Here is a 19,879-nt window from a genome sequence, read left to right as displayed (position 1 = left end):
CTTTTTCGTATTAATGACTAATGTTGCCAATTTCATAAATTGTCCTTGACTTTTTTACCCCAAGAACCAACCAACAACTTCTGAAGATTTTTATGAAACACACAAAAATTATTTAACTATTTATTTATTTTGTTTACTGTAATTATAGTTTACTTATTTTAAAAAATAATAATTTATTAACAAAATTAAAATTGACAGCGTCATGACCATCACGACTTTATTCCTCATCTCAAGAATATAGTCAGGACGGTCAGTCACTCACAGTCAGTTTTTATCCTCCTTTAGAACTCAGATCAAGTAAAGTTTGGAAACAAAGATGAAGTATGTACGTATTTGTATGTATGTATTTATTGTATTCTAATTAATAGTAAATATAATAAAGCCGCTCAGTGCAGCCAACGACTACGAGGGCAATACCGGGCAGACAATAGGCTGCGTGGTATTTTTCGAATATCCAAATACCTTATTCCGGTTATATTAAAACTATGCAATTAGAAAAGGGGTTTTGTAGCACCTCCAATTATTATTAATCTAGCACAGATAAAACGACGAGTCGAAATCACCGAGTCACTTCATCAAACCTCAAAGCGGGATTCATAAAAATAAAAAATTAATTTCCATATCCTTGGAACCACGAAATCAAACACAGAAGTTCATTATAAAGTATCTTTTATTTTGTTTATTACAGGATCACCACAAACGCTGCACAGCGAGCTACAGTGGTTCGCGTACAACTGATACATCATTAGACCACGCCTTACTTACAGCTATTCATAAATAATTTAGCATAAATTTACACAGCTCTGCGTTTACATTATACTAGGTATTTAAAAAGGTTCTACTCTAGCATCCTTCACAACTACCAAGGCCTAAGGCCGCGTTTCCATTGACGCGGAGCGGGGCGGAGAAGAGCGGTGAAGAGCGGTGAAAAGTGGTCAGTGTTTCCACTGACGCGGAGCTGGGCGGAGAGGGGCGGAGAAGAGCGGTGAAAAATGGTCAGCGGAGTGGAGTGAGGCGGAGCGGAGCATACTTTTGGAATCATATTGAGAGATTGACCATGTCTAAATACAATAGACCCTTTATCGATCAAATATCGCAATCGATATTTTCATTTAGAGTTTGTTTTTTTTATATGATATATTAAACTAAATAAGATTTACAAATATAGTTAATTTTATAAACGATATTTCGACATGAAAATAAAACTAAAAGAAAGTATTTTCTCAATTGAAAGTTATGATTTACTTGAATATCAATTATCATTAACGACTATTTGAGTTAAATATTATAACATTGAAAATAAATATATTTTTGTTTGATAAGTAATTTGTTTCGTAGTAATCGATTTTAAGAAAATCGATAAACAACACCCTCACACACGCTACTTGGACATCCCTTTTTGGTTACTTCGTGAATCTTCGTGCTTATTCGACAATACTCGGTACTCGATTATATGTCTCTGTCACACGTTAGCATTGGCGTCTTGTTAGTGTCACTATCCTTGTCTTAAGTACAGTATAGTACCGCACCGCGCTGCTCCGCACCGCCCCGCTGTCCTCCGCATAGCACCGCCCCGCTGCCCTCCGCACCGCATCGTCTCGCTATATATTTTTATGAATATCCGCTCAGCTCTGCTCTGCCCCGCTCATGCTGATTCCATTGAAGCGGAGCGGAGATTTCGAGCATAGTGATTGGTCAATTCGTGCACCGCTAAGCTCTTCTCCGCCCCGCTCCGCTTCAATGGAAACGCGGCCTAAGTGTTATCCCCTCTACTGTTCACACGAAACTTGATATACGTAGCATTCTTTATAAAAATACAATACAAATTGATTTAAAAACCGACAATTTACTAACACGAAAATATTTGTATAGTAATGAAATGCAATAATTTATGTAATTAATGAGACGCAAGCTCATTATTTGAATGTCTGTCAATTTTAATTATGTATCTACTTAAATAACTATAAATTGGAAGCATTATAAGTCTTATAGTTATTATTACTATACCATTGATATAATAGAATGTATGTGGTCATTGTAAATGCATAACAAAACCTTATGCACAATATCAAGTCTCATGAAAACCAATCTATTACCATTGCACCGAAATAATACAAATATGTTACTTTACTATGGTTATGGAAGTTAAAAATATTTCGCAATAGCAATGTGCATAGATGTATGGGATTTCATTAGCTTCCAACTTGTGAAATCAGTTCTTTTTGCTGGACACTTGGATTAAAATAAAAACTTGAAGCAACAAATTACAATAATATTTCAGTTTTACTGGAAAATTATATAATTTCTCTAAATTAATTTAAACTTAATATAAAGAAAAATATATCTCTTTTTATTGCGATTACATCGCTATGGTGTGTATAAAATAAATAAAAGAATAATTTAACAAAAAAGCTTAGATGAAATCCCATTGCATTACTCAACAACTTGGGTCTTATTGTAGAGCATGGAACATGTTTGTTTGACTTCAATCAATTGCAGCATTCATATAAATTAATTAATAATGTCATTGTAAGTTTATAATTAGCTAAAACGGGGACGCGAATATGGCCCCGGTCTATGCCTTTTACTCAGTAAGAGCTTGACACTTCCTCCCGTCCCGCCCAGCGCGGGAGGAGTCTTGATGATTTCCATATCTTCCATCCTTACAAATAAAGTATGTATATAAAATGCGCAATTAAAATTAGAACAATACACAACATTTTTTCGCATCTCAAACCCCATGTAGGTAGGATCGACACATTTCCTATTGGAAAGTTAGAATTATAATAATGAAGTATTGTTATATTCACTGGAAAAGCCAGGAACCACTACCCACAGAACTGAATACAATAGATTACAAGTGTTTGACAAAAGGAGCCATGTTTCTTAACCAAACCCAGTCCAATTAGACATATACTATATAATTATATTGTCTACCTTAATATAATAGTAATAATTATTATTGCGTGGCTGTATGGGGATTTAATACTTAATTAATACATATATATCCACCTGTTGACATCATTCTGTAGAACATGAGATTCCCTTTTTGACTTGTCACTATAATTACACATGAGCCAAGGAGATCTACATGTCCTACAGCGAGTTATTATTACAATAAATAAATGTGGCTGGATTTGGTGAAACATTTATAAAGGCCCTTTGATTATTAAGCTACTTAAAATATAAATGATTAAGATTTGTGCATCCAACAAGGCAACTTACTTTTGTTCCTGGCGGGCTAAATATTGCCATTTTCTTGAAGAAAATTCGAGGCATGGTCCTAAATAGCTATGTATTTCTCTAATATACATATTTGCCATCCTTCATTATCTTACATACTTGTCATGCCTTTCTTAGCTCTATAATTACTTGGCATCTCACATTACTGATATAAAATGTGACAAATTTTGTGAAGTTAACATTTTAATTGTGATGATAATTTAAAAAGCTTCTGAATATGCAATTTAAGCAATACTTTTATGATTCAAATAACCCTTACTTTTTCAGTGTTACACTAAAATTTTAAGTATTATTTATGCATATATTAAATGTATTGCGAAAATAACATGTACTGCTTAAATGCAGGGAACTATTTACATATCGTATACATAAAATCAACATACAAATTAACTTAAAAGTCATACCAAAACACTCTTCGCAAAAACTCGACTAAACTAAAACTAAACGTTCACAACATGTCTATAGCTTTTGTTTTTTTAGGAAATTATTAAAAAATAAAATTCTCAGTCTTCTCTATTGAATAGTACAAATAGATTGCTATAAATTAGATCTTTCGATTTACAAATATAGTATGATACAGTTTGTACAAGCTAGGGAAAAATTGACAAGTCCCATGCGCATTAACGTCTTTGATACTTGGACAGTCTAAATTGCAGACACAGTCACTGGCTCAGACCCTAAGTCAGCTCGCAGCCAACTTTACAATCGTGTTTCTTGTCACTCTATACAATGTTCTAAACTGTCTCACAACACTCGTTCAATGTTCCGCGCTAATCTCACGTCGTGTATCACACATTCAATCTATACACTTTATCACTGCATTTAGTATGTTGAGGTAGTTAGCATCAATACTGGCTAACTGGTTCAATGTTTTCATGTTATATATTTACTTTTAACTCGAGCACAGATTCAGGTTCCTCTGGTCCCTTGGTACAATATGCTTTTACCGTACTGAAACTGTTGTCAAAATATTTTCTAATTGTTTGGATATTAAATAGAATTGATACTGGGCGAGATTAAAACTTTGAATTGTTCGTGGGATATGTTGCATAATTGTATAATGGAATCCTCGTTTCCGCAGATAGGTGTCGGTGGCACTAGATTTGTGGGTGTTACTGCCTACTGGGCAGGCATGCAGTCGACCATTCTGGCTCTCTGCTTGACCCAGTCGGGCACCAGGTCGGGCGCGAGCTTGCGCAGCTGGCGTGGCGGGGCGAGCGGGGAACAGGGCGGCGCGGCACAGGGCGGTGACGGCGGTCAGTTGGCGCGCGCGCGCTTGGCGGGCGGCGGCGGCGCGTGCGCCGGCCGGGGCTGCGACAGCGGCGCCTCGTCCGCCGCCAGCCCCGACCGCAGCATGTACTTGAACTGCAGCATGTGTTGCATGACGTCACGGATCTGTACGAGCGCCTGTCCGTTCTCACCCGCTGCTGCAGTCTTACACTTGCCCGAGTTGCGGAGTACTTGTACCTGAGTCCTGTAACACAAACACATATTTGGTGTAATTGTTACATTGGCTAACTGATTTACAAAACTTCCATAATGTGCCAACACCATAGATAGTTAGATTGGCTAATTATGGAGAAACTTACGAGTTAGGTCTGTAGAGGGTAATCCCAAGCGCGTCGAGCATAGCGCGGCACGTGGTGAGGGAGACTCGTGGGAAGAAGTGGCTGGCCAGGTCTGGCAGGGTCATAAGCAGCTCCGTGTACTGGTAGGGTTTCGCGTTGATGCAGGGTACCATAGTATTCTCCACCAACGCTTTCTGAACCTGAGAATAAAAGAAATAAATGTTAACGGTCTTCTTTTTGCTTGGCCTTTAACCAAGTAAATTGTGGTCAGCACTGACTCAGCTAGATTAACATCTTAGAAGCAGGATCTTTTTTTAAAACACGTATAAAGCACAGTAACTAATCTAAACCTACATAAACTGCAGAGACCTTTTAATATTCACTTAACTGTCTAATAAAACTGGGTTACTTTAGGCAGTTCTTACCTTATACGGCGTATGGTTGCCAGTTATATTGATGTCGGGTATTGGAGTAAGCCTTTTGCGATTGTCCACGGAGTGAGAGGTTGAGTGGCCATTCATTGTTCCAGTCACTTGAGGGGGTACACTGTAACATACGTACTATATTAGCAACTTTATTCTTCACCTGGGTGTATGATGTGTGGCTTGAGTACAGCTGCAATGATTTGAGGACTTGCTTAAGATTAACACAATGACATGTTTATCATGCTTAGTTAGTATTACCTATTCGGTCAAACTGGATTTTTGTAAGGTTATTTATTTACTTGCCCTTTAATACATGGAGGTCATGCGATATTTATTTATAGCTTTATTTATTAAGTTATTAACGTTTTAAGCGTAAACTTGAGACATTTGCCCTTACACAACATGGTTGTGTGATTAATTTTTGTGTCTTTTAAATTTATGACCAAATGTAAGTTTGTATTTTATTCTTTCAATTATGAATATAAAAATACTAGATGAATTAACAAGTTTAAACCAGATTCAGAGAACATAATTATTCAAATTGAGAAAAACAGTATTTTTGTCATTATCTCTCATTAATCTCTTTAATGGGTTATTTGTTAATTATTAAAACTGACATTCCTGCTTATCCCTTCGTGGGTAAGGAGTGATTTTAACTTTATCTCTTTAATACAGAAATCTGTTAATGTAATAATATCCAATTCATTAGAAAAACGTTGAAATCTTCACAAAATCAGACATTTTTACCTTTATGGCGATTGCTAAATTGTTAGTAATAAAAAAGTAATAACTAAGTTTAGTTCAATTATCAAGCCCTTTCATCATTGCAGCCATAATCTGCCAAAATACCGTGTGTTTGTGATAAGGTCTGTATAAATCTTAATAGAACGAGTAACTTCCTACAGGGCACAGGAAGAGAGCTGGCATAAATTAATGTGTAGGCGTTTTGGTTATATTATTATTATTTATAGTCTGTGGTTATAATGTACGATATTCAAAATAATGCTACACGAGGCGTTATTTTTTTTTTATTTATTTTTTTTCTTTAATTTTACTTTTAATTTCAGTCGTTTTGAGCTATAAAGCGTATCATGGTTCAATTTCATGTTAATTAAAATATCATAAAAATATATAATCTCATGTTTTCTTGGATTTTGCTGATAACATGTTACCTAATGAGTTTTGAAAAAAATAACTTATGGACAGCCTATTAAATTAAAACGTCAATATCAGTGTTGTCATGCTGAATTACTGTTCCTAAAACGTAATGAAAGTAATATTCCACGTAACATTTTTACAAGATCATTGGTGATTTGAAATACTTGGGCCGTTTACCCTGCCGACTCAAATGGGGTTCAGCCCTACATTTAAAAACGGTCAGAAAAAAAATTAACACCCGGTATATTGAGCAGATGCGTTATGATAACTCTAAAATAATTTAATAATAATGAAAAAAAGCGTATACAATAAATATTAATAATGGTTTTTGAAGGACAGTGTCAAGACAATGGCGAATGGAATATACACACTTGTAAGAACAGCCCTTTTTGCTGAAAAAAAAAGTTATTCCGAAAATTTTCTTTTGAATAGAACCGTGAATATTGCTATCCTTTGCAAACAAAAATAAAGATAAAAAAAATTGCATTTAACACGTTATCCGCCACGTCGGCCACTGATGACGGACGCTTTGCGGATGATTTGCCTTCAGCAGTTTTCTTTCGGCAGTTAATGCTTTTTAAATATGTTGAAAAAAATATGAAAGTATGTAATTTATGACTTATTTCAATCCAATTTTATTTTGGCAGCTGATAATATTTTTTGTCTCATATTAGAGTTTAAATAAGAGAAGGATAGCAATATTTTTATTTCACCAAAAAACTTTCGCCTGCATTTTGTATATCCCCGAAAAGTTTACAAAAACAAAAAAAAGTAATGCATTTACGTCCAAATAATTTCGTTCCCTGTAGGGTGATGTGTGTTAATCAGTCAATTGGAACAAGCGATGTAATGTGACTGAAAACACAGGGTGAAGACAGAAAACGTAATTTTTTGGACATTTTGCAGAAAAAACAATTTGAACTATGCTTTCTAGGTACAAATTATAACCACATATAAAAGATTTCTTGGGGAATACAGAATATAAGGCTTGTAAGTTGAAATGGAATCTAATCTTGGCTTGGCTAATCACGTACATATTACAAAACCCGGGCTGTTCTTACAAAATCCACTACAAATGATGAAAAGTTCCTCACTTCATGGTTGATGTGTTTGCCGAGCTCCTCACGAGAGGTGGAGGGGGTTGCTGACCCATCGCCATTGTAATTGCACTGTTCGGAAACTGAAATAAACGATAAAAACAAACATTTTCACGCGGCACTAGAACAAAATGGCGAGTGCCAGGAAAATTATTGTGGAAGACTAATAATAATAAACTAAATATATATGTGAGATAGTTATTGTAGCTCATTAACCGATATTCCATCAAAAACTGACTAATTAATTGGTATTTGTGTAATAATATGGTAGACGCGTATGATGGGTACCTGTACGTTACGCTGGTGCTGCGAGCGATGCTGCGGCAGGCCGGCGGTGGCGGCCGCGATCGCCGCGTTGTTGTAGCGCGCCGCCACGTGCGCCTGCGCCACTTGTGCCTGTACAACCATTCTTTGTTATATAAACTGCTACTAGATACTAATCTTACAATTATAAACCTAAACATTTTCTCTTAGACATCGGTACACAGATACACACTAGTGACTAATCTGAGATTGAATAAAAAATATACATGGGAATTTTAATATTTTGTATGGATCATGGGACAAAATTCTATATCCAGTAGTTAAAACTACTGACAGCAAGGTAGATAAGTTAATACTGTCCCTTATTCTATGTATGGGGAAGGAAACAATGCCATAAGTTCTTGCCTTAGAACCTTTTGTACTGAAGCCACAAAAACGGTATTAAACTTAAGTTAGCCTATAAATATTTCCTAATAGTTACGTATTTAATGGGCCAATGAATCATTTCGTGGAAATTATGAATAAACAATGCCTGACGTCACAATTAGGGCCGTTTCCATCAGTAATTGGATAACAATGAGTATCCTTTTATGTTTTAGCAATTGTTTGAAATATCGAATGAAAGAGGGCGGGGGCTAAGACTGAAAAACATAGAAAATATGAAAATCGAACTTAGGAGTCAAAACTGACAAGACGAAATCATAAATGGGACTAGGAAACTTAGGTGCCTGTAGACCAAGTGAAAAGGGTTTGGGGTTATCTAACAGAAGATCGGGATGATTCCCGGGTCAGCATTAAGCTCGCTCCAGAACTGGCAGCAAATGTGGTGTCACATTCAAATGTTCACCTCTATCGACCACTTTGGAGGCTTCGACCAATGAAAAACGTTACACCACCACAGGTTCCACCAACAGCGTTGTTAGTACCTGTGCGAGTCTCAGCACTTGCTGAGTCTGGGCTTGCGTCAGCGCTGCGGGTAGACTCCAGCCATTCGCCAGCGCTTGTACTGTAGCTGCCGACAGTCCCCCGTGGGGCATCTGCATGGCTGCAGAAGCTTGCGAATGCCTCTGCGTGTTCGCCCGCCTGCCCCGCGTGGATTGGCTGTTCACATTGTTGAGGCCCACGCCTGCGCCAGACCCGACTCCCACTCCACCAACGACTCCTGGAGGCGGCGCCGGCGGAGCACGCGTCCATTGCCCGCCACCAGATACAGAACCTGATAACAAAGATGGTGGACTTAAGCAATTTGTAGAAATTATATTATTATAATCTATGATAAGACATGGAGATTGGAGATTTGCAATCTGTCTGGGAATACTTAAAATGGTTAGGTAGGTATTTTAGGTGTCCAGTTTCTTATTTTTTTCATAAATGAAGTAAAAAGTTCACTTGAACTAAGGATTCATACACTCAAGGAAGTTATAAATGATTTTGTTATTCATACGTATTTCTCAAAAACATACGCACATATTGTTTCTTTGAAATTAAGTTAAGTTCCTTGAGAAATATTGCGTCATGTACGTGTTATCTATATGTATATGGAATGAAAACAACGGGTCACTCTGATTAGGCCAGAAAACGTGATAAAAAAAACTGCGTCACACTCTGGAAAATGCTGGTTACGCCCGAACTTTACAAAATTACCTAATTGAATGGTCTGGCCTAGCCTTTACGAGCTATAAGCGGTTTTGTCTTGAAATCGGTTATCATCTCCCGATTGCAGGATTCTATTTATCTTAATATCTTCTCGTCCTTCCAATTGAAAAATAAAAACTCTTTGTGTTGTGTCAGTGGCTTATCACAACCAAGTTGTTGAACTTTACGGAAATAAAACAGGCGACGTGTCAGTGATAATATTTAAATCTTTTGTTGACTTATTTATGAAGGACTTTAAGGACCAGTTGGCCAGGGCCTGCCAAGCGTAGAGTTTGTAGCCAACATTCTTATGTAGAAGAGGCTCACACTCCAGCATTGGACGGTTACGGGCTATGAAAGACGATGATAAAGGACAAATTTAACAAGTACCCAGTCCTTATTAAATTGTCAGAAAGAAGCAGCAATTAACTGATGGATATTGACAATGTTCCAAAGAATTTAAAGCAACTAAGGCGGTTACATCAAAATTGCCAATATTTTGATATAATACACAAGTTTTCATTTTGTTAATAAAGATTAATTTTCAGTAAATACACGGACGCCAATGGTGGGGAAAATATTATTTGAAATATTAGACAATGGATGCCCTTGAAATTCAAAGAGTATGCACTAAAAAGGTCAAATTATAACTGGCTAGATGGCAGACAATTACGAGTGACGTCATATGCCATGTTCTCGACCTAGTTCGTGGACAGAATTTACAAGTACTGTGGACTCCTGTATAACAAAACCATTTTTAGTTTCATGTTTCAGCAGATTCATGATTAACAATCTTAACAAAAACTTGTAAATCTTCTCGTTGAAAAACTGATCTGGTAGTTTTTACATGACCAAGACAACTGACTGAGCTATTTTCATATTTTTCTTGTTTACTTCACCGTCTGATGACGTTAAAGCGTTGAACTGTGAAATCTTACGAAACGGCGAGTTAAAACCCCAACTGGGCCATTTGATCCGAGATAAATCTGTAGTGTTTCGTACCAACCTCATAGCGTAACGGGAATCAAGAGAAAGCCTCAAGACATAAGATGTCAAGATTTCTTTCGACAAACACCAGATTGCTGGTAATTGTCCCGTTATCTTTAAACCGTTAACAATGACAAATCTTTTTTGGGGTACATATTGATATTTTTTTATTAATAAAGAATCCAGTTTTAATGATGTTGGAGCTATAAATAATAAATTCATCAGTTGATAATGGAACTAATTCTTAAAACACCTGCGATAACTTTTTAAATAAGATTTTCCAGTCAGTTCATCTTGATCGCGACCATAAATAGGTCCTACAGAATATTGAACAATGACAACGAGTCTGGATAAGCTGGGCTTATCCATGGCTTTTTATGTCTAGGGTTCGTATTTTCTTTTCGGTATTTTTTTACAATGTTGCTTTTCTTCTATTGTAAAATAAACTTAACATAAACATGGAATAGGTCTGGAATATGCACTAAGTTTTTTAACAGACTTTTGAAATAAAGTTATTTTAAAATATATGTTAACTGACTACTTTCCTTTTAATATTGCTTATTATGAAGAATTATTTGCGTCATTAGGCCCGTTAAAACCGCATCATAACTAGTTAAACTTCCGAAGGGATTCCCAATAGTGAAGAAAACTTAACAATATAAACATGCCCTGAGGAAAACGGTGCGATATCCTTATTTGAATTAAATAATTCGAAGTATTAAACATCAAACATACAATTATTAAATGCAAGTCCTTTCTCTGAATGCAAGGACTTCATCCCATAAAATAAACCTTTTAGTAGCAATCATTTAACTATATTTTTTTCTGAGTATCTTCATTCGTTTACCTATTCCTATCGATTTACTAGTGCCTCAAACTACCTTATCAGTCTTCCAAATGGGACCAAGCCTTTGGAACTTGGATGTAATTCGAAGGCAGCAACAAATTTGTCAGTAGGGTCTATATCAATACCTTATCAAGCCATTTAGAAGCTATTAGTTACGTCCTTCACTACGAGACTACGACCCGTATCTATTGATGGATGATGTAAAAACGACTTCGCTTTTTAAGACTTGAAAATGTCTAGATTATGATAGATTTAGCGGCAGATGACCGATAGCCAAGTTACATCGGCTATTGTTGTGAAAACCATAACGTTACTAATTCTTTTTCTTGCTTATTTATTTTGTAGGCACTACAAAAATAGGAAAAAAAGTGTCTTGACACTTTAATTGTTAATTCGTGTAATCATATCCATACGTAGATATCTTTCGAAGAAGAGCCGGTAAGAATGATAGTTAATTAATAACAATATTTACAGTAATTATAGATATGATGGACAAAAATAAGTGCCGTTTGCACACTGATAAAGGAGATAATTGTGCAAAAACAGTCATAATGCAAATTGTTTTTACATGTCAAGGTTCCACGCTGAAGGTTTAAAAGCCTTCGCATTTTTGACAAACTTAAATATCACTGAATACTTTTATTCTCCTTACATAACTTACATTTTTACTTTGTACTTTATTCCTATGGTAATAAAGTTTAAGTTCGATCAATAGTTGGACCCTTTACCCTTGAGTAGCAAATAGTCGGGACGTAAATAGGTCGACACTCTTCGGCTGTTGTTGTTGATCTCCCCATATCCCCAGTACCCATTGTAAGATGAATATTACGAGGGTTGGGGAATATCACAGTTGAGTTTTTCATTAATAAATTGGGGATTCGTCAAACTTTACGTTGGGCTTACGTATTGAACTTCCAAAATATCACTGGGAAAGTTAATAATATTTTAACAGAAAGAGAATATGAGAATATTCTAACAGACTACAAAAAATCTGCGTGCGTACGACTACAAAAAATCAATCATCTAAAATTGGACACTCAGAATCCATTCAAATATCAGTTATTGCGACTTTTGCGGAAATAAACGAGAACCAAGCAACCAATCGCCAACGGTTACGTGTTACGTCATTAATTTATTCTAAGAAGTTAAAATGTCCAGATTGAGAAATAGCAAAAAAAAAACGAGTTTTGCAAAAAGCAACCTCTTTACCTTATTTTGCAAATAACTAAAAGGAGAAAAGATGCTTGAGGTGTAAAAGAAACTTTAACAAAACTTTTCGCGACAAAGGTACGGCAAAAATGGCGCCAAAACTTTTAAATCACATTTATTATGCTCCTTTCTTGAAAGAAATTGTATTTCTGGAGTACATAATAATAATAATGACAGTGTTTTGTTTTGCATTATCCCCTCAAGATCGTTGATTGTAGCATAAATGTCTACGGCCTGTTATGTCATTGTTTTGTAAATAATGGGTTGCGACGTGTACTAGCTAGTCATTCAAATATCGAGATAGACCATCTTCTTGGCAGACCTAAAAGTGACGACAATTACATGGAAAAATTATCATAAAAACATCGTATCTTTAATTACTAGTTTACTAAACTGGATAAACAAAAACAGAAAGGACGGAAACCATTCGAAGAAACCTTTAGATTTTTTTTAAGTCGCACGAAATATAAATATTTTTTTCAATAATAGGTATTTGTGGACATTACTGACGTAATTTTTTGTTACAGAATTTCCATTGTTTGGGAAAGAGAATTTAAATTTTCAATAAACGAATGGAAACAGTTGGGTTGGTTGCTAATAATAATATTTTACTTCAGTTAGGTAACATCCATTATGTTGGGTTAGCAAGGAAAATTAATAGTTTTCCCTTATTACCTGTAGCAACATACAAAATTGTTAATAAAAACCACTTGTGACGTAAATAATCTTATCTGCAAAACTAAGAAAACTTGGAAATTTCGCGTCTTGGGTTTCATTCAAGGAATTTCAGATTATCTCATATTGATATAAACCATGATTAGTTTTAGAAAAAACATGATGATTTTCTTGAATTTATCAATAACAATTTAGATGTGTGGCTATAACTAGGAGTTTTTAATAGTTTCTAATGAAGAGACCTTTTTCTGAAAGCATCTCTAGAATTTACTAGTTATGTGCATTATATGTTCTGGATATGGCCATATTTGATATCAGAGAATTAACAATAACTATGTAATGCTTGAGAATTTGCAAAACAGAAAAAATAGGGGTCCATAATCATGAAAAAAGAGTGGTTGTTTCTATTAAATTTAAAATAAATAATAAAAAAGGTTGAAGTACAGTCAGCATCTAGTTGCAACAACTTATTATTAAATTAATTTCATGTTTTACTGCTTTTTGTAATTAAAAACAACAATAGGTATAATTTATGTATCCTTATTTATCACAGATGTACAGAAATATCTAGAACCCACATCTAATGCCCTAACAAACCATTAGTTAGTTTTTATTTTTAGCAGTCATTATTCAAGCCTTGTATGACCTTGTATTTTTTTAACCTGATTGTTGAATGTCAAAAAACATTTTTTTTTTGTCTCATTTGAGCAAAAAATAGACTTAGGTTTGTTCCACTAGTTCAGGTAGTCTTTGAACAAATACCTTTTTAATATTTTAGCAACCAAACCAAACCAGTCAAGTCCAGTAATAAACATAGAAATAAATATGCTTGTCTATTTGTGTCACTTTTATGACAAGTTTTTTTTTAGTTCATGACAACATTTTAATTGCTTTAGTTTTGTGCAGATTTTTTGCTACTAAAACATAATGGGTTGTTTTTTTTTTGACCTAGGAATAAATTAAGTTGGATGTAATTGTTTTTTTTATATTTAAATTATATTCATAGTTAGTTTTTAAGTAGATGCATAGGTTTATTTTTTGTGATTAATAAGACAACTTCTGATATTATTATTCTTATTTAGTTTGGGTTAGATAAATGATTTGTGAATATTTAAGTCCACAATTATAAGCAATTTGATAATATGTATAATTTTAACTGTTTACATATTAATGTAAATAACTATTTACTTTTGAAGTGAAGTCATTTATAATGTAATTTTATATCAATTGCACTTAAAAAATAACCAAAAATTTTTGAAAAATACAATTTCTTTTAACTCAAAATCACTAAATTGAGATTAGGTAACTACTACTCTACTTTTTTAAAACAAAAGTTAGTAGTTTACAGTAACTGAAGTTGCTGACTGTACATGAGCTAAACAAGTATATGCTAATGTAAGCTAACTAAGCCTATGTATGCTTTGGGAATATGTAATAAATGTTAAGTTGTAGTTTAATACATTGTTTGTATAATTTTCTAATAATTTATAACCAGGTATGTTTTCCAGTGTGACGGCTTATTGATGCTGAAAACTTAAAACTAAACCTTAAGCTAATTATCTCACCTTTAGCCGATATCAACAGCTGTGAATCAACAACTTTGTTTGGCCAGTACTCCTCAAACTCAGTTCCCGGTGGAAAATAGCTTTTAATGTCTGACAAACTAATCACTGAACACGTCTCACTAGCAAACAGTTCATTCCGAATACCCTGCACTTTACAACAGAACTTCAAGTACGACAAGTCCCAGCCTTTCAACTGGTCTGCCTTTAATTTCAAATTGTCCGTTTCACCTTCAAAGTAAAATAGAGGAACAAATTTCTGGTTATCCCGCACCGTGTATGGTACAACAGACTCCTTGTTTATCCTAATGAAACCACATTTGTCTTTACTATTTGTTGTACCTCTTAATAACTTATTGTAACATACATCTAGGAAGTTATAGAACTCATAGGCATCTGATAACCGCACCACTAAGTCTTTCTGAGTGAATGGATCCCGGCCAAACTGTCCATCACAGTGTCTGTTGTTGATCTCATTCAGCAGCCGGGCCTCGATCTCAGTGATGTAGTAACTTCTAATACAGGTACACGAGTAAATGTCTGCGTGGAGATAGTTCAAGTACTTGTTCAGCAGCTTGATCTCCACCATCCTGACAGCCACGTACTTCTCAGAGGACCGGTATATGTAAGGTATATGACATTTACCCAGCATGTCCCACCCAAAATGACCTTTCCAACTAGCCTCATCTGGAGCCGGGTTCTTTTTGTCACCGTCAGGCGCAGGTCGCAATTCACTAGCAGTTGTAGCAGCATTTGGTTTTCGAGCTAAGAAGTTGAGAAGTCCCATTTGGCCCCCGGAGCCCGGCGGCGCCACGCCGACGAGCGAGCCGGGCGGTGGCCGTGCTGCCGCCACGGACGCTGCTAGCGCCTTGGCCTTATTGGCCTCCACCATCTTGGCGGCCAGTTCCCTAATCTCGGCCTCATCAGGCCGCTCTGTCTTTACCTTGACCATGGTAGAAGCACTGGTCGCGGTGTCCGTCATGTTTTCAATCACACTTCACAGCTCTTGAAACTAAAGCACAGTTTTTTATATTCTGCACGTTGCTCTAATCCAGGGCTACATTCTGTAGCGTCGCCGCGACAAGTTTCAGTCAAAAATTAGTAAACAATCGTTTTGCACGATGCGCATCGTCCACTTATCACTTCACTATTTTGACAGATGATCACCGAAGCTACGATACGTAAACGAATATTCAAATTCACTATCATTCACACATTCCACGACAAGTTTCCACAGTTGATCCGAGTTCACTGTTCATAGTCCATCCATGTGAGGGTCGACAGAACTAAGAAAAATAAGTTCCGCACTATATTGACGACGTCAACTTTTCAAAATTAGTTTTCGCGGTAATGTCTTGTTGATTTATAAACACTTTTTAACCCCTTGAAATTATCATTAATTGGAAAAATATTTTTCTTATTTAACCACGCTGTGGTAGGTAAGGAACATGAAACCCAAATTTTGTGTTCAGGGAAATGCCCAATACCGTTGTGTAGTCTCGTGGGGAGTGCAATTCATGTACATTTTTCACCTTTTGGTGACTCAGCAACGAACAAAATGGCCGCCGACAAGGCTTTGTTGGCCAATCAGGTCACTGCTAGCGACCATACATATCTACAAAAGTCCCGTCGATGACGTAGCTGCACTCCCCACGAGACTAGTTCTCAAGGACTTTTCATTTTGTTCTATTTTCGACTAATTTAATTTTAGAAATCAGTCATTAAAAGTGTCATAAATCGATCCTAGTAAATATAAATTTTGCAGATTTTTTTACAATGCGTAGGGTCACAAATAACATTATCTATTCTATACCTAAAATATAATTTATGAATGTACTCTTTACAAAGTAGTCACTATCGGTAGTCTCGCTACAGCTGCTTCGATGTCAGTTAGGCGGACTAAAACAAACAGTAGTACAAAATTGAACTTTATGCGCTTGACATAGAGAGTATGTGTTTTTCTTGACTCTACTATCTTGGTCTTACGAACAGTGTGTAGCGAGGCTAGCCGACGCGCGCATTCCACGAACAATAATCCCCTGCATGAGTGAACGAGATAGCAACAAGTAAAAAGTAGATGTCAAATGTTTAGGTATTTTACTATGAACGTAAAGAGAACGTAGGTAGGTATATAATGCAATTACAAGCTTACGTAAGTATTTTAACCTACTTGGTAACAAAGTAGGTAGGTGCAGATAGCGGGATTTTGGTTGATTTTTTTTTGTTTTATGAGGTACCCTCATGGGTATCTACTTGAGTACTCAGCGTTAGAAAAAAATTGTTTGAAACTTTCGGGAAGGCGTTACAAAGTCCGGCACTGATAATACTCCTGATAACATTATCAATGTAATCTTATCTTAATATGAGTATGACAGTCAGACGTAAATTATTAACAGCAGGCTTTTATTTGAGGCTGTTTTTACTAAAATAATGAAGTAAGTAAGTATTTACAGAAGACAGAAACTAAATCTTTTGATCTTTATAGTTATTGAGCGTGGTTGGCATAAGGTCGTTTTTGGTGTGGCAGCGAAGCGGCGCTTAGCACGGGCCTAATGTAAAACTGTCTATAGTAATAATAAAACTATTCCTTCTGCATAAATATACATAGGTACACATGGATCAACTTATCGATCGACCCGGAACGCATTGATGTAATGTAACCACGTTGTAAAAGGTTGTATCATGTATGTAAACTTATCTATTATCAAAACATGTATTGTGTAGATTAAGTTTTTAAACATGTTTTAAATTCTATATGGGTATGGATAAATAAATAGACCTATCTAATTAGTAGACAAAGATAGAGAATGCACGTATTTAAATGCATGCAAACAAGGGGTAGGTACTTTAGAATCCGTATAAGAATTGTAGAAAAAGAAATAAATATGCCTGAATGAAGCGAAGTTAAAGTTACAAACAGCTAATTTAATCTGTGAACTATTAATAGACAACAGGGGCAGCGTAAAACCTATTTTTAAAATTGTAACATTCGATCGAACTTTCTTCGAATCCATAAAATGCAGCATGGGGTCTCCGTGGTTCATAAAAGTTCATTGACCTAGTAACCTCTTTAAAAATTATGATGAATTTGAAAAATATCTAATCAAGTACCTAGTATCTAGGAAATAGAATAAGCTAGGTATTTACATAGGTTATCAAATTAAAGTAAACATTAATAGTTTGAAAACACGTGGTTTAATACTGAATCGCCATTTTAACTATGACACTGCAAAAACACACTAAGGAATTTCTTAGGAGTCAATTAGTAAGGGTTTTTTTATTGAGGGTTCCGTTCTTGTAATTTAATGGTAATTATTACAACAATAATCATCTATTAAACTAATAATAAGTAAAAATTTTAATCGTTCGTCATGCTTGATTTGGGAACAAAACCTTGGTTTTCAAGGTCCGAAGGCTGGATTTAGAAAGAGGAGACAAGACAGACATTTGGTGCAAAGTTCTTGACCCTAATAATTTCAATGTTGTAACTTTGCAAATTGCACCTACTTTTCATTTATACAAGGGTAGTGTGCGTAAAGAAAAAACGTAGTAAAGTACTTAAGTACCTACTGCTTAATGTTTTGCAACATTAGTATTATGAGAATAAACACAACTCACGCCTTTTATCCCCGAAGGAGTAAGCAGCGGTGCACATTACGCCAATCGATACAATGTGCATCCAGTTTTCACCGTTTGTGTTGTTGTAAGTCTCAGGTAATAGGGGGTGAGTCTGAGTATTATGTTATGAGAATCGAACCTCAGATTAACAGGGAGGGCTTAGTTGTTAAACACCTATTGAATTTAAAATGGCTATCTACGAATATAAGCCAATACTTAAATATAATATAATATTTTTAAATAACTAAAAACCAGTACAGTTTGATTCCAAACTCCTAACAATTCCGTAATTCTTCATAATCCCTAACAAAATGAGTCACGCGCCTATTAAATTAAGCTTAGCAATGAGTTGACCTACGACATCTTTTTTTGCGTATTGGTTCACGCAAGCATATCAACCTTTCCTAACCGTCAAATTAATTTTCAACTTTAGCTCTTTGATATAAGGGCGATATTTTATTGTGATAAAATAGTAATTTGGGTTAGCTTGATCTGCTATTGTCTGTATTTTACTCCTAGTAATTTTCATTGCGTGTTTATTTTACTGAACAGAGCAAAGCTGATATAAATAAGGATGCATTATTGTTTTTAAAGAGATATATTGTATAATAGGATGTGATTTTCTGTAAAATCGAGAAATGGAGAATTGTTCGACCTAAAAGCACAGGATGTAGTTGGTCATGTTTAAGCTGTACAACGGAAATAATAAAACACAAAGATAGCACCAAATAGCAAGCTTGAATTAATTTTGTCATTTTATGTAAAAACGAGAGAAAAACCAAAAGTTGTTTAGTTTATTTTTTCTGGGTAACTGATTTCAATAATCCCTTCGGTCATTAACCCCATCAGTTAAAGGGAAGCCTGTTCAACCAAACCACATTTCCTAATCGCCATTGGAAAAAACGTCACTAAAAATGATTCAGCCGTTTCAGAGTAAGTTTATTAATTAAAACTGTTTTATTATTTAAATTGGATTAAAATTATGGAAAATATTTGTTTACATATTACATAGTATACCGATCAGTACATAAGTACCGCATTTTTGAGAGTTCACCTCATTTTACATTATTTTGTCGAGTGTATCAAAGACATTGTAAAGATATATATTTTTTATAGAGTAGCGATGGAGTTTCATCCTCGTTTTTCTCCATTCGAAGCTACACTTTGGAACAAGCACTGAGCTTCACTGACAGACAGATTGACGGACAATTTGACGTCTCAAAAGTACCTAATTTAGGATTAATTGAAATAAATGCATTGACTTCCCAACCAACAAAAGTTAGTTTTATAGAAGGCCATAGAACGTTTTGTAAAAACTAAACGGTGGTCAAATAAAAGGCCAAAGAAGGTGCATCTACAAAGAAAGTGGCGCAATTATATCTCCATTCAGTGTTAAAGTAGAACTATAAGGGTATCAGGCATGACAATTTTGGCCCATTGCAGTTGATGTTACAGTAACGCAATCTCTATTTGGTGATATATAAGCCACCGCAGCACTACTAAAGTGTTTTTGGGTACTGTAAAAGAGTTCATGATTCCATTACATCACTAAAATTCATCATTCATTCATTTTACATTCGTTCACGTCGCT

General features: G+C 35.4%; 1 protein-coding gene across 1 annotated transcript; it reads right to left on the bottom strand.

Moving 5' to 3' along the window:
* Window positions 1–2,651: 2,651 nt before the first annotated feature.
* On the bottom strand, window positions 2,652–16,195 carry LOC118273956 (uncharacterized). The gene is made up of 7 exons (XM_035591240.2): window positions 14,674–16,195; window positions 8,682–8,971; window positions 7,780–7,887; window positions 7,489–7,574; window positions 5,237–5,357; window positions 4,833–5,011; window positions 2,652–4,717 (listed from the first exon to the last, which is right to left on the bottom strand). Exons 1-7 carry the CDS (start codon window positions 15,650–15,652, stop codon window positions 4,501–4,503), a joined length of 1,980 nt encoding a protein of 659 aa, XP_035447133.1. The 5' UTR covers window positions 15,653–16,195; the 3' UTR covers window positions 2,652–4,500.
* Window positions 16,196–19,879: the final 3,684 nt, after the last annotated feature.

The sequence above is a fragment of the Spodoptera frugiperda genome, chromosome 3 (assembly GCF_023101765.2).
Source record: "Spodoptera frugiperda isolate SF20-4 chromosome 3, AGI-APGP_CSIRO_Sfru_2.0, whole genome shotgun sequence".
Lineage (NCBI taxonomy): Eukaryota > Metazoa > Arthropoda > Insecta > Lepidoptera > Noctuidae > Spodoptera > Spodoptera frugiperda.
The sequence above is the reverse complement of the archived record's forward strand: the minus strand, read 5'-3'. Positions and strand labels throughout refer to the sequence as shown.

Bases quoted from the DNA above. Each gene is read 5' to 3' on its own strand.
- LOC118273956 (XM_035591240.2), bottom strand. From the start codon at position 15,652: ATGACGGACACCGCGACCAGTGCTTCTACCATGGTCAAGGTAAAGACA. The intron at 7,575-7,779 runs GTACCCATCATA...CGTTTATTTCAG, and splicing joins AGCACCAGCGTAACGTACAG to TTTCCGAACAGTGCAATTAC. The intron at 5,012-5,236 runs GTAAGAACTGCC...TTTTATTCTCAG, and splicing joins GCAACCATACGCCGTATAAG to GTTCAGAAAGCGTTGGTGGA.